Source organism: Peromyscus maniculatus, chromosome 23 (genome assembly GCF_049852395.1).
Source record: "Peromyscus maniculatus bairdii isolate BWxNUB_F1_BW_parent chromosome 23, HU_Pman_BW_mat_3.1, whole genome shotgun sequence".
Classification (NCBI taxonomy): domain Eukaryota; kingdom Metazoa; phylum Chordata; class Mammalia; order Rodentia; family Cricetidae; genus Peromyscus; species Peromyscus maniculatus.
In genome coordinates, this window is record NC_134874.1 from 49,213,924 (window position 1) to 49,229,042 (window position 15,119).

A 15,119-nucleotide genomic window follows, 5' to 3' on the forward strand; every position below is an offset into this window, starting at 1 on the left:
CACTTCCTCAGCTGATCCTGCTTCCTCAGACAGAAGAAACCTCTGAGTCCTCATCCAGAATGAATCTCAGCTGAACTGCTGCTCCAAAGCCTGAAAGCTTAACCAGCTAAAAACTTCTAGTTTCTGATCTTCATGCCTTATATACCTTTGTGCTTTCTGCCATCACTCCCTGGGATTAAAGGAGTGAGTCACCATGCTTGGCTGTGTCCTTGAACACACAGAGATCCAGGTAGATCTCTGCCTCTGGAATGCTAGGATTAAAGGCATGTGCTACCACTACCTATCCTCTATGTTTAATATTGTGGCTGTTCTGTTCTCTGACCCCAGATAAGTTTATTAGGATGCACAATATTTTGGGGAACACAATACCACTACATTTCCCCTTTTTTGTCTAAAATTAGAAAAAGCTTATAACTAATACAAGAAAAACTATATCCAATAAGTATATACAAGAATTACATTAACAGTGTCTAGTTCATTAACATTTGACAGGTTCAGATGAAAAACTTCATTAATATATAACAATGTCCAGTCCTGTAACAGCTGATAAACTCAGACAAAAATTTTCATTACTTATCCTATTTAAAACAAGTGGTTCCTTTTTAAAAGTAGATTCAATAATCTCCCTTTTTATCTTATCATATCTATATTCTCTCTTTTTTCTTTTCATAATAGATTCAATAATCTACCTTTTGTCATTTTTATATCTTCCCCTTTTTCTTTTTAGAGTAGATTCAATGATCTACCCATTTATCCTATTATTTCTTTATCTTTTTTCTCAGGGTAGATTCAATGATCTACCTCATATCTATATTCTCTTTTTTTTTAAACAAAACCTCTGAATATAATCTCCTTGTTCAGCTTTTTTTCCTGACCATTAACAATTAACAACTTGTCACCAACCATCATAAACAATGACAATATGCCTAACTCATTAAGTGACCCAAAAACCATCCACCCCACCTCTTGGGAATATGGGCATCGTTTTCTTAAACTTACTTCCTGCTTTCTGGGGGTGAAGACATCTTTAGGGAATCCTGAAAAGAAAATTTTTTGGGTTAATTGTCAAGTCATGAAAGAGTTAGCTGTATCATTTGTCCAGTCTCTGCATAATGGGAAAATGTAGGGCTTGTCTCAAGTCCTAGTTTGAGTAGTCTATGAATCTAGATCATCTCAGCTAGCCATCTCAAAATTGTCCTGAGCAGTTTACAGTTCAAAGCCAATCTTTCCTTGGTGTTAATCAGCTTAATGGCTTTACCATAGTCCATATGGAATCATTGTTGTGGGATTCTGTCATCCTTTTGAAGATTCCAAAGTCGCTGTTAGGCATGGTCATGGTTCCCTTTAGAACTTTTTTTGTGCCTCCTCTGTGGTTTGGAGCAAACACAGTCTGATAAATGTCTGTCTCTCAGAACTATGAATGTTCTTCCCTAGAAGAGAAAATCTTCACAGCAATTTCTCCCCACCATTTGTCTTGCCAAACTTTTCCAAACTGAGCTTTGCCGATGCTTTCTTGTAACATGATGGTCTTGGCAATTGTTCTCTGAACAAGCAGCAGTAAACTCTTCATCCAGGGTAGCAGCATCACCACAGTCACCAACACAATGAGAAGGAGCCAAAAACTCAGAGCTGCAGCCGCTGCCTCCATGGTCCCACCACTGTGGCTCAGCCCTGGCCTAAGCTTCTCCTTAGCAAGCCTCCCAGGCTGGCCTCAAACTTGGGATCCTCCTGCCTCTGCCTCCTTCAGCTAATCCAACCAGCATGTGCCACCACAACTGGCAATGTGTAGTTCAGGTCTGAGCTGGGGCCCACAAGGCCACAGGCAAGTAGCTTTTTTTGTGAATTCATAACATGAATGTCAGGCACCAGATGTAGCAGGAATCTTAAAAGGTCTTATTAATTAAATCAAACCCAAGGCCAGTTATTGTGGTGAATGCTGGAAGATCAGAGAAGCAGATCCTGTTTCCTCAGACTGGAAACCTCTGAGTCCTCCATAATATCACCACACTTGCTAATATTTTTTTTCCGTTACTGTGATAAAATACAATAACAAAAGCAAGTTAAGGGAAAGGGGTTTCTTTTGGCTTATACTTCCAGAGAGATACTAGTCATCATGTTAGGTAAGACATGACAACAGGGAGAGAAATCACAATGGCAAGAGCAGGCATTTGGCTGGTTCCATCGTATTTTCACTCAGGAAACAAGATATTGGACAGGAACTGAAGCCAAGATATAAATCCCAAAGGCCTGTTCCCAGTGACCCACTTCCTCCAGTGAGGCCCAACCTTTTGAGAGGTCCACAGTCTTCATTAATTTCATCAACTGAGGACAGAGTGTCCATATATGAGTATATGGGAGATGTCTGACATTCAAACCACAGCACCCCTAAATATTCTTGTGTCTTCTGTTCAGGTTAAATTTAAGGAACTACCAGATTGTTCTAGCAATGGTTTTTGCCATTGAGGAGATCAACAGTAACCCCCATCTTTTACCCAATGTGTCTCTGGGATATGATATCTATAATGTCCTGTTCAATGAGTGGTGGACATTGGATAGATGCATCACATGGCTGTCAGGGCCGAAGAAGTATATACCTAATTATACCTGTAGGAGAGAAATGAAGTCTGTTGCAGTACTCACAGGAGTATCGTGGATAATATCTGCCCATATAGGGACACTGCTGGAACTCTACAAATATCCACAGGTGAGAATGAATGGAGTGGAGAGAGAGAAAAGCACTTATAAGCTCAGTGCCATTCCAAGGTGGCAAAAGAGGGTGAAAGAAAATTGTTCTTATGCATCTGAGAAAGTTTATAATCCCAAAGAGTAAGTATTCAGTGACCTGGTGACATATCCACATTTTCTTTGTCTAGGACAGAGAATAAGGATTGGCTAGAGCAGACCCTGATTACCTGGAATTCTGAGTGAACAGGAACTTTCTAGAAAGCTCTCAGAAAGTAGAATACCAGTATTTTAATGGTATTATGGTCTAGAGAGGTGGCTTTGGGAGTAAAGTATTTTATTCACAAGCATGAGGACCTTGGTTTGGAAATCTAGCACTCACATAAAATCTGGCAATGGCAGTACACATCTTTAACCTCAATTCTGGTAAAGCAGAGTCCCTTAGGCTGTCAGGCTAGCCAAAACAGTGAGCTGCAGGTTCACTTAGAGACATATGCTCAAAAGAAAAAGAAAGTAAAGTGAAGAATGACAGAGTAAGAATTCCGGTATCAATCTTTGACCCCATGTGCACACATATACAGATGTGATGATCAAATATCTTCATCACTCTAGCTGATTCTAAAAGCCTATCATGATTGGGCATGTGTTTTATGCTTCCTCCTCTTAATTTTGCTTCTACCTTCTTTTCCTTTTAGCTGACCATTGGGTCTTTTGATCCTAACCTGAATAATCATGACCAGTTTCCTGATCTCTATCAAATGGCTTCCAAGGATATGTCTCTGCCCTATGGCATTGTCTCCTTATTGAATTATTTCCACTGGAATTGGGTGGGATTGATCGTATCTGAAGAACAAAAAGGTGTTCAGATAATCTCAGACTTGAAGGCAGAAATGGACAAAAATGGAATATGTGTAGATTTTGTGGAAATGATCGCAGTCAGCAAACTATCCTTTTTAGCAAACAGACAATTGAATCCTACACAGGTTCTGAAATCATCAGCAAATGTGATCATCACTTATGGTGACAGTGACTTTATGAGAGGCTTTCTGTTTTATTTAAGACGAACTTTAGTTACAAGGAAAGTTTGGATCATGAACTCAGAATGGGATGTTATCCTCCATTCAAATCATTTCATTTTGCAGTCATTTCATGGGAGCCTCATTTTCTCACATCACCACCAAGAAATCTCTGGTTTCAGAAATTTTATCCAAACAGTTCACCCTTCCAAATACCCAGAAGATTTTTACCTTACAAAGTTGTGGTTCTACTTTTATAACTGTTCATTTGCTGACGATGACTGCAATACACTGGAGAACTGTCTGCCTAATGCTTCCTTGCATCAATCACCTGGAAATCGTTTTGATGTGGTCATGACTGAGTATTCTTATAATACATACAATGCTGTGTATGCTGTGGCCCACAGCCTTCATGAGATGCTTCTTAATCAAGTAGAAGTAAAACCAACAAGAAAGACAGAAGAAATGATGTTCTTAGCCTGGCAGGTAACATGTCTTCCATTGCATTGCTCATAACATCAGCAATATGAGTTTTCTAAATTTATTCTTTAGTAGGCCACACTACTTATATTAGGATCTCTAAGAGCACAAAATAAACTACTTGTAACATTGACAGATGGGTAAGTCAAGACCTATACAGAAATGGTTAAAAGAACAAAGTATCTGTGGATAGAAGGAATGTGTTCTAAATCCACATCAGTGTTTTGTGTTGCCAGATAAATGATTTCTATATGAAAAATGCACAACATATCTAGTCTTGAGTCCCATGGGATGCAGTGGAGGCTGTGGAGATAGACTGGGAGGCCAGAGCTGATTGTGGAGGGTAGAGTGCCTTGGTGCATGGAATCACACTATGTGGAGAGAGGAGTCTGCAGGGGAAAGTGCAGGAAGGAACCAAGTGAGAGTATTATACTTAGGTATGTAGAGTCCCAGCCATGAAGAAGAGGCTTCAGAGGAAAAGGAAGGGACTGAGCTGGCTGAAGATGGGATACTTCACAGGAATACCACAGCATGCAGCAAAGTCTGTGGAGGCAGACTGGGCAATGAAGATAAATGAGGGGAGGGTGCCTGGCATATGTAATTCCACAATATGCAATAAAGACTACAGAAGAAGGGGGAGGGGGAGCTGTCCCAGGGTAAGGTGCTCAGACACAGACAGCTAACCTGATTTCAACAGAAGCAATTAGTTAAGAAAAGGGAATAAAAAGGATACAAATAAGAAAAGAAGTCAAAATACCCTCTCTTGTAGATGATAATATTCTATACCTAAAAAATCCTAAAGACTCCATCAAAAACTCTTAGCCCTGAGAAACACTTTCAGCAAATTATCCAGACACAAAATTAACACAAAAATCATCAATCTTCCTATATACCAATGTTTAACATATGAACAAAAAAATAAAGAAATAATCCCATTCACAATAACCACAAAGAAATTAAATAATCTGAGAATAAAATTTACCAAGAAAATGAAACATCTATGCAATGAAAACTTTAAGATACTGAAGAAAGTAATTGAGGAAGACACCAGAAAATGGAAGGACCTCCCATGTTAATAGATTGTATAAATTGATATTGTATAATGTTCATTCTACACAGAGCAATTAACACATTAAATGTAAATTCAATCAAAATTATAACACTGTAGCCACAGCCTTTTCTCTGTCCTGCCTTGCCCTGTCCTGTGGCCACCTATAAATATTCATTCAGAGGCTTAATATTAATTATAATTGTTTGGCTGATGGCTCAGGCTTATTACTAGCTAGTTCTTACATCTTAAATTAACCCATTTCTATTAATATATGTATTTCCATGTGGCCAGTGGCTTCCTGGCATTTTCACAACTTGCCTCTTGGGTGGCTCACTGGCTTCTCAACTCTGCCCTCTTCTCCCTGTATCTCTGCTTGGATTCCCTGGCTATATCCTTCCTTGCCATAAACCAAAGCAGCTTCTTTATTAATCAGTGGTAATAAAGCATATTCATAGTGTAGAAAAAGACATCCCACAGCACAACACTATTATGAAATCTGAACATGCATAATGACAACACCAGTTGATCTGTCAACCTGGACAGTGGAAAATCACAAAGTCCCACACTTCAGGCAACCAATGCCTGCTGAGAGAGGGAGAATAAGTTTTCCCCAGAGATGTGCACCCTAATAGGTTATCCAATACCAAGTGATCAGCACTAAACACATGCACATACAAATGGACTGAGTATGTTATATATGTATGTGTGCATGTGTGTGTACATAAGTCATAAAATTGAGAGGGAGGTGGGGCCATGGGAGGAGTTGAGTTTGAAAGGGAGGAGCAGAAATTATGTAAATGTGGCTTAGTTTAGTTGTGTATGAAATTCTCTAGAAAATAATTTTTAAAACATCATATTCTTCACAAGCATATAAATTCTTAAAATTAATATGAAAGCACAAAAAAAAAACAAGTATAGTCAAAGCATTCCTAAACAAAATTAATACTACTGGAGGTATCATCATAACTACACTAAACTTATATACTACAGAGTCATGAGTTATTTTATACTATAGAGCTATTGGTGGGTTATAAATAAATAACATGGTACTGGCACAAACACAGACACATGATCAATGGAATAGAATAGAAAGAATAGAATAGAAAAATCAAGAGCCTAGATACAAATCCACATAATTATATCTAACTCATTTTTTTAAATAAACCTGAAAAATAGGTGTGTGTGTGTGTGTGTGTGTGTGTGTGTGTGTGTGTGTGTGTGTGTACATAGGTCATAAAATATTGAAGAAAAGAAAGTATTTTCAACAAATGGTGCTGTATGAAAACTGGATTTTAATATGTAGGGAATGAAACTAGATCCTCATCTCTCACCCTAAACAGAACTAAACACCAAATTGATCAAGGGACTCAACATAAGTGATGCCACCCTGTAACTGTTAGAGGAAAAGAGCCAAGAATATGATTCAACTTATGGACACATGTCATAGCTTTCCGAAATAACTCTGTCAACATAGGAGATAAGACAACAAAACAAATGAGATCCCTTGAAACTAAAATTTTCTGGACAAGAAAACATACTCTCAAGTACAGAGGCAGCCCACAGAGAGGGAGAAATTATTTTCCAGCTGTATATTCAATTAAGAAGTGGTGAGAAAATATACAAAGAACTCAAAAAATCTAAACATGAAGAAAACAAATGATGCAGTTTAAAAATGGGCTATGAATCTGAACAGAAAGTTCTCAAAATAAGAAATAAATGTGGCTAGTAAACACTTCTAAAATCCTTCACCATCAAGGAAATGCAAATTAAAACTACACTAAGAATCCATCTAACCCCAGCTAGAATGGTCATCATTAAAAAAAAAAACAAAAACAAATGACAACAAATGCTTTTACAAATGTTGAGAACAGGGAACCCTTATACACTGTTGGTAGCAGTGGAAACTAGTGTAGCCACTCTGGAAATCAGTCTGGATGCTTCCCAGAAAGCAGAAACAGAACTACCATACGACACTGCTGTACCATTCCTAGCCATACAACAAAGGACTCTATATCTGACCAAAGAGGTGCTTGTGCCTCTGTATTCACTGTTACCTTACTCACAGTAGGCAGGAAATGGAATCAGCCTAAATGGTCATAAACTAATGAATGTATAATGAAAATATGGTGCCTATAAACAAAGGAATGTTATTCATCTGTAAACAAAAATGAAAGCCAGATCTTCAGGTAAATGGATGAAATGGGGGAAAAAATCATTCTGAGTTAGGTAACACAGGCCCAGATAGACAAAATCCAAATTGCTTCAGTTCTTTAGCTCTATGTGCTTATGTTGCAGTGCCTGTAGAATTAAAAAATAAAAATGTAGAAAGGAGCTATTCATGAGTACTAAGAAATAGAGGACAGTAGAACACAGATAAAATGTAAATAGAAGAGGGAATCCTGGGGGTAAGAAAGTGTAAACTTCCTTCAGCATTCTTATTTTTATTAATATTGTTCCAACATAAAAACTATCTTAGACAAATGAAAGTTGTTCCATACAGAAAACCAGAAATGGGGAAAGGAAAAATAAATAGTTACTGAAAAATTATTAGGTGGATGGCAGTACAAATGAACTCCCCAAAGGTTAATAATATTCTGTTTGTTTATAACCATGTAGTGACACAAAATAAGAAAGAAGAGCCACAGTTTGTTAAACAATCCTAATTCAATAGTAAATTTTGTAAGTAGCACCCCCTCTGAAAAAGGAAACAGACATGGATGTAGGAGAGGAACATTTTGTGAAGAATGACAAATTAGCCATTCAGACAGGCGTAAGGTGGTATCTCAGAGTTGTTTTGATTGAGAGATAGTGATAGGGTGGTAAAATGATAAAAAAAATACACTGTAAACATGCATGAAATTCCCAAAGCATAATAATAATAATAATAATTTTAAATTTTATAATTAATTTAATTTTACATGTGAGCCATGATTCCCCTGTCCTCCCTCCTCCCAGCCCCCCTCCCCCTTCCCCCAATCTACTCCCCATTCCCATCTCCTCCAGGGCAAGGACTCCTCTGGGGATTTAGCTTAGCCTGGTAGATTCAGTCGAGGCAGGTCCAGTCCCCTCCTTTCTTCACCCAGGCTGAGTAAAGTGTCCTAGCATAGGCCCCAGACTCCAAACAGCCAGCTCATGCACTAAGGACAGGTCCCGGTCCCACTGCCTGGGGGCCTCCTAAATAGTTCAAGCTAATCAACTATCTCACTTATTCAGAGGGCCTGGTCCAATTCCATGGGGGCTCCTCAGCTATTGCTTCATAGTTCATGTGTTTCCACTAGTTTGGCTATTTGTCCCTGTGTTTTTTCCAATCATGGTCTCAACATCTCTTGCCCATACAATTGCTTCTCTCCCTTGACGATTGGACTCCTGGAGCTCCACCTGGGGCTTGGCCGTGGATCTCTGTGTCTGCTTCCATCAGACACTGGATGAGAGTTCTATCACGACAGTTAGGGTGTTTGGTCATCCGATCACTAGAGTAGGTCAGTTCAGACTTTCTCTCGACCATTGCCAGTAGTCTATTGTGGAGGTGTCTTTGTGGATTTCTGGGGATCTCTCTAGCACTTTGCTTCTTCCTATTCCAATGGGGTCTTCATTTATCATGGTATCTCTTTCCTTGTTCTCCCTCTCTGTTCTTGATCCAGCTGGGATATCCTGCTCCCCTAAGCTCTCTTTCCCCTTACCCTTGCCCTTCATTACCCCCCTCACATCCAGTTTGCTCATGTAGATCTCATCCATTTCTTTGCCGTTGGGCGATCCCTGTCTTTCTTAGGGTCCTCTTTACTAGGTAGCCTCCCTGGAGTTGTAAGTAGCAGTCTAGTCATCCTTTGTTTTACATCTAGTATCCACCTATGAGTGAGTACATACCATGTTTGTCTTTCTGAGTCTTGGTTACCTCACTCAGGATGATTTTTCTAGATCCATCCATTTGTCTGCAAACCTCATGATGTCATTGTTTTTCTCTGCTGAGTAGTACTCCATTGTGTATATATACCACATTTTATTTATCCATTCTTCAGTTGAAGGGCATCTAGGTTGTTTCTAGGTTCTGGCTATTACAAACAATGCTGCTATGAACATAGCTGAGCATGAGTCCTTGTGGTATGATTGAGCATTCTTTGTGTATATGCCCAAGAGTAGTAGAGCTGGGTCTTGAAGGAGATTGATTCCCAATTTTCTAAGAAAGTGCCATATTGATTTCCAAAGTGGCTGTACAAGCTTGCACTCCTACCAACAGTGGAGGAGAGTTCCCCTTGCTCCACATCCTCTCCAACATAAGCTGTCTTCAGTGTTCTTGATCTTAGTCATTCTGACGGGTGTAAGATGGTATCTCAGAGTCATTTTGATTTGCATTTTCCTGATGATTAGGGATGTTGAGCAATTTCTTAAATGTCTTTCAGTCATTTGAGCTTCCTCTGTTGAGAATTCACAAACAGAGACTTTTTTTGTCCCATCTGGTCCTGCAGCCACTTTTAAAATAATCACTGAGGTTTATATTAATTATACATGATTGGCTGATGGCTCAGGCTTATTATTAACTAGTTCTTACACTTAAACTAACCCATTTCTATTAATCTAATGTATTGCTATGTGGCTGTAGCCTTACTGGTCTGCTAGCATCTAGCTTCTTGGGCTTGCTTGCTTCGTGTATCTCTGGACTCCACCCTTCTTTCTCCCTGTATTCAGCTTAGTTTTCCCATTTAGCTTTATTCTGCCTTGCTATAGGTCAAATCAGCTTTATGTATCAACCAATGAGAGCAACACATATTCTCGTTATACAAAAAGACCATCCCACAGCAGGAAAGTTGAAACAAGCAGGGGAGTAGAGAATAGAGAACAGAAGAGATGGTTAATCACAAAGAAGAGTGTATGACAAAGCCATATGCAAAGCTACTCTACGTATCCCAACTTAAAATACTAGTCTCTTAAAGTTAGAGGGTAGATACACTGCATAGCTGGATAATTTTTATGTTTATAGAAGCCAAGAGTTACTTAACAAAAATCCTAGTAACAGATAGGGACATCTCCATATGACATCTTGGTCAAGGAGATTTCACAACCAAAAATAAATATAGGTTCCTACCACTCCTTTCTGTTACAAGCCAGAAATCGAGTATAATAACCTATTGCATCAGATGCCACACACCTTGGATGTATGATACAACAAGCTAGAAACATCTTCCCTGATGGCTAGATTTCATAGTACCAGAAGGTGCTGTGCAGGCTGCTAGAGAGAAAAGGCATCAAGGATTGTGTTAGTGAGGATTCTCTAGAGTGACTTATAGGCTATGGTTCTGCTAATCCAACACTGTCTGACTGCAAACAGAAAGTTCAAGAATTAGGAGCCGGGTGGTGGTGATAGACGCCTTTAATCTCAGCACTTGGGAGGAAGAGCCAGGCATATCTCTGTGAGTTCAAGGCCAGCCTGGTCTACAGAATGAGATCCAGGACAGGCACTAAAACTACATAGAGAAAACCTGTCTTGGGGGAAAGAAAGTTCAAGAATTGAGTAGTTGCTCAGTCCATGATGCTGGGTGTCTCAGCTGTTCTTCATTAGACACTGGATCCTCAAAGAAGTAAGGTCTAAGCTCAGTGAAGGAATGGATTTGCTATAAAGGAAAGGGCAAGCAGGCAAAGCAAAAGCTTCCTTCTTCCATATTCTTTATAGGCTTTCAGCTGAAGACATGGCTCAGATTATGTCTGAATTAAAGATCTGGATTAAAGGCATGTCTTTCTACCTCAAAGATCCAGATTAGAAGTATATATTCCTACTTCAAATTAAGCAAAAATTCCTAACAGGTATGTCCTGCATTTTTATGTACCTAATTATAGATGTAGTCAATTTGACAACCAAGAATACCCATCACAAGTCCATCCCTTGTTAACTTGACACACAATCATATCTTCTTTTGTCATGCTTAATTTCCAAATGAAAATAATAGCCAGATCATAACAACACCTAAGCATGATATAACTATTCTATGTACAATTGCAAATGCATTATATATTAAACAAGGTCATAATTATGCCTAACATGATATCTATCACTATCCCTCATACAATCACAAATGCATTATAAGTTTATAATAGGTGGCAGTGTTTCTTTAAGAATGTTCTTTAGTATCTCAAACTTAAATATGATAACCATTGATATTCTCTTAGCTGATGCTATATTACATAACATAGAAATTGAGGAAAGAAAATACAAATATCTGCACAAATACATTCTTAACAAAATATGACAGAAACATTCATGTCAATTATTGTGGTGGTTTGAAAGAAAATGGCCCCCAAAGGGAATGACACTATTAGGAGGTGTGGCCTTGTTGGAGGAAGTTCGTCACTGTAGGGGTAGTCTTTGAGGTTTCTTTTGCTCAAGCTTCACACTGTGTGACACACAGTTCACTTTCTTTTTTTTCCCCTTTTTTATTATTAAGAAATTTTCTATTCACTTTACATACCAACCACAGATCCCCACCTCTTCCCTCTTCCCACCCCCAACCTCCACCCCAACCCACCCACCCCCATCCCCACACTTCTCAAGTCAAGGTCTGTGGAGTCAGCAGAGCCTGGCACACTCAGCTTCACTCTGTGTGATGCACAGTCCACTTTCTGTTGCCTTCTGATCATGATATAACCAGCACCATGCCTGCTTACACACCATGCTCCCTACCATGATGATAATGGACTAAACCTCTGAAACTGTAAGATGCCACCTCAATTAAATGTTTTCATTTTTTTTTTTTTTTTTTTTTTTTTTGGTTTTTCGAGACAGGGTTTCTCTGTGTAGCTTTGCGCCTTTCCTGGAGCTCACTTGGTAGCCCAGGCTGGCCTCGAACTCACAGAGATCCGCCTGGCTCTGCCTCCCGAGTGCTGGGATTAAAGGCGTGCGCCACCACCGCCCGGCAAATGTTTTCATTTTTAAGAGTTGCCATGGTCATGGTGTCTCTTCATAGCAATTAAAACCCTAACTAAAACAGAAGTTGGTACCAGGAACTGGGGTATTGCTGTGGTAGGCCTGACCATGTATTTGGAGAAATTTGGACTTTGGTGCTTTGGGTTCGGAAAGCAGTGGAATGCTTTAAGCACTGCTTAATTAGCCATAGTAATAGGAGCATAGAAGACAGTGACACTGAGTTATTTGAACTGTGGAGAGCTTACTCAAGATGTTTCTGTTAATATTCTGACCCACCTCTTGAAATCCTGCCCCTTGGCACCACCCTGCATCCTGATGTAAAAGCCTCAGTTTAAGAAAAAACTCCTCCCCTCCCTCTCTCTCTCCCTCCCATCCCTCTTTCCCCACCAGGGGGTGTGCACACCTCTGCTTTTTTCTCTTCTCGTTTCTTCCTCTCTCTCTCCTTTCCCCATCTTTCTTTCTATCTTTCTAATACACTCTTTCCATGTGGATGCAGTGCCTGGGTTGTGAATGAATGTCCACCACTGCCACCACCACCACCACCACCACCGCCGCCGCCGCCATGTCCAGATGGCATGTCTCACCCACCACTCGCTGCTACATCTGCCCTCAATGCCAGCATGTTTTTCCTCACACATGGGATACACTCAGGGTCTCCCATGCAGTATATCATAACATTGGTGCTAGTGACTCAGAAGAGGTCCTCCTAGTGCATTTCTCCTGCCTGCTGGCAGTCTGATACACCCTAGGAGCCCTGGAACATTCAACACCCACTTCATCCAATACCAGTATAATCAGTAAGCCCCCCTTCAGTAAGCCTCCCTTTTGGCCATTTTCCCACAAGTGAGGTTTCATCTTATTTTGCTCACTGGTACCACGTTGTCTTTTTGGGCTTTAAGTCCTTTGGCCCCTGTCCCTAAGCAACAGCATATGGAGACAGTCTGTGCCCGCTCAGTTCCATGGCCATAGCCTTTGGTATGATGGTTCATTAGCATATTTTGCCATTTGTTGGCCCTCACTGACCCTCTGGGATGCTGGAGGTCAGTCCACTAGACTTTATACCTCACTGTGGAAATGCGCCTACCCTCTCCTATCCCAGCTCTCACTGCTGCTACTCACACTGTTGGATCAAGCCAGGCAGAGCATAGCTCCTGCCTCCCACCACTGCTGCCAACCCATGCCTTGGGTTCATTCCTCTGTGGCTGCTCCAACCATGCCACAGCCCGGGGGTCCCTCTCTCTTGCCCAGCTGCACTGCTACTCTGTTTCTGGTCCCCTCCACAGCACCACCTCAGAGCTCCAATGCATTAACCATAAAAGTTTCCCAGAAAGACATTTCTCCATCTTTCTTTCACAAAGTCTATTTCCTATGTGTAAATGGAAATGTATGATGGATGTGGCCACCTATATTTCTTTCTGACTGACTTTTAAATGCCTCAGTTTATGTGTTTCCTATCTGTTCAGTTTATTTTGGAAAAAAAAAACTCACATGACCACACGGTCAGTTGCCATATTTGATAAGAGCTGTCACATGGTCAGGCAGACACCACCTTTGCTAAGGTCAAAGAGGGACAGGTCATATGACCTCACAGTCACCTTTACTAAGGACAGCAAAAAGTTGCTTCCTGACTCAGTTATGGGTGGGACACCCAGCGCTCAGGCCATCTATACTGGGGAGAGGTCAGGAAATTGCCTCATGCTAAGCATTGTTTTATGGATCGAGGAAAGTCCTCCGGTCTTGGCCTAGCATTCTCCAGCTGCTGCTCTCAGGCTTGAGCAGGTAGGGCCTAGAGACCCATCCTCCCCACATGCTGGCAATATAGCCAACTTGCCAGCTTATTTCATTGCCTGACTCAGTGGGTGGGGGCAGCACACTCCTATGCCAGGATAATGTAGCAACAATAATGCTTAAGAGATTTTAAATCTTTTTTAAATGCCATATATTTTATCTTTGATATTGCAATAAGACATCTGAGAGATGTTGAACCTTTCCTTGGGAAAAGTTTTTAGGTCTCTTGATAAATGATTCAAGATATAAATACCAGTTACAAAAATATAAATTTAAACTTCTCATCAGGCCAAAGAATTCTCTATGTCCAATCTGTACCATGCTCTCTCTAAACAAAAAAATGTATATGCTTTTAACCAAAATCTGTAATTTCAATAATATATCTAAAACTTTTATGTTCTTTTATAAAAGAAAAATTCATATAAACTTCACAGGATCAAAAGAAATCATTGGATACACTTTACAGAGGCGAAAGAAGTTCCAGATAAATGAGTTTTCAGTTTTTCTCACCTTTCTATTCCTGAGGATGGTATTTCTCTCCCTCCTGGTCTCCCTTTCCTACTTACTAAGACTATGGGCCAAGAGGTTTCAAATAATTTCACAAATTTTAACTCTGTCTCCAGTCTGTATCTGTTTCAGTGGGCTTCCATTTGGCCAACTGGCACATCCAGGCACTGCCTACAGACTTCAACTCCATTCCATGAGATGACATGGACCTGCTAAAGGCTGATATGGTCCAGCCAAAATGTAACTATTTCCCATCTCTACAGCTAGGTCAGATGACCGCACACTTCTGATACACCCCATTTATCAGAAGTGTGTGGTCATCTGACTTAGCCTAGGTTCCCTCCTTACCTTTGACTAGCCAGAGTCCTGAACACCTGTGCCCCATTTCAGTTTAAAGCAGTTATGGGACAGAGTGCATCATCCTGTGCTCCCTGTTCCCAAGACAGGCTAGAAGGTGGGATTAAAGGTTAAAAAAAAACCTGACATAGGGAACAAATTGGCTACTGAATGACCATTGATAAACCAGGTCAAAGTGGACCCAGTATTGTCAATTGATAGTTATTGGCTAGAATGGTTCTGCAATAGGATGGGACACTTGACCTTCTTCATGCAGAACCAGGGAGGTATTGTATGACCTTAAGAAATAATTATTTCTACATAAAACATTCAGGAATATAATCTG

General features: G+C 40.2%; 1 protein-coding gene across 1 annotated transcript in view; it reads left to right on the top strand.

Moving 5' to 3' along the window:
• Positions 1–15,119, top strand: part of LOC102908378 (vomeronasal type-2 receptor 116-like) — a 71,231-nt gene that overhangs the window by 26,644 nt on the left and 29,468 nt on the right. The window contains exons 2-3 of the mRNA XM_076560109.1: positions 2,413–2,704; positions 3,378–4,184. Of these exons, the coding sequence (XP_076416224.1) occupies positions 2,413–2,704; positions 3,378–4,184 (1,099 nt within the window). The remainder of the gene's footprint in view (positions 1–2,412; positions 2,705–3,377; positions 4,185–15,119) is intronic.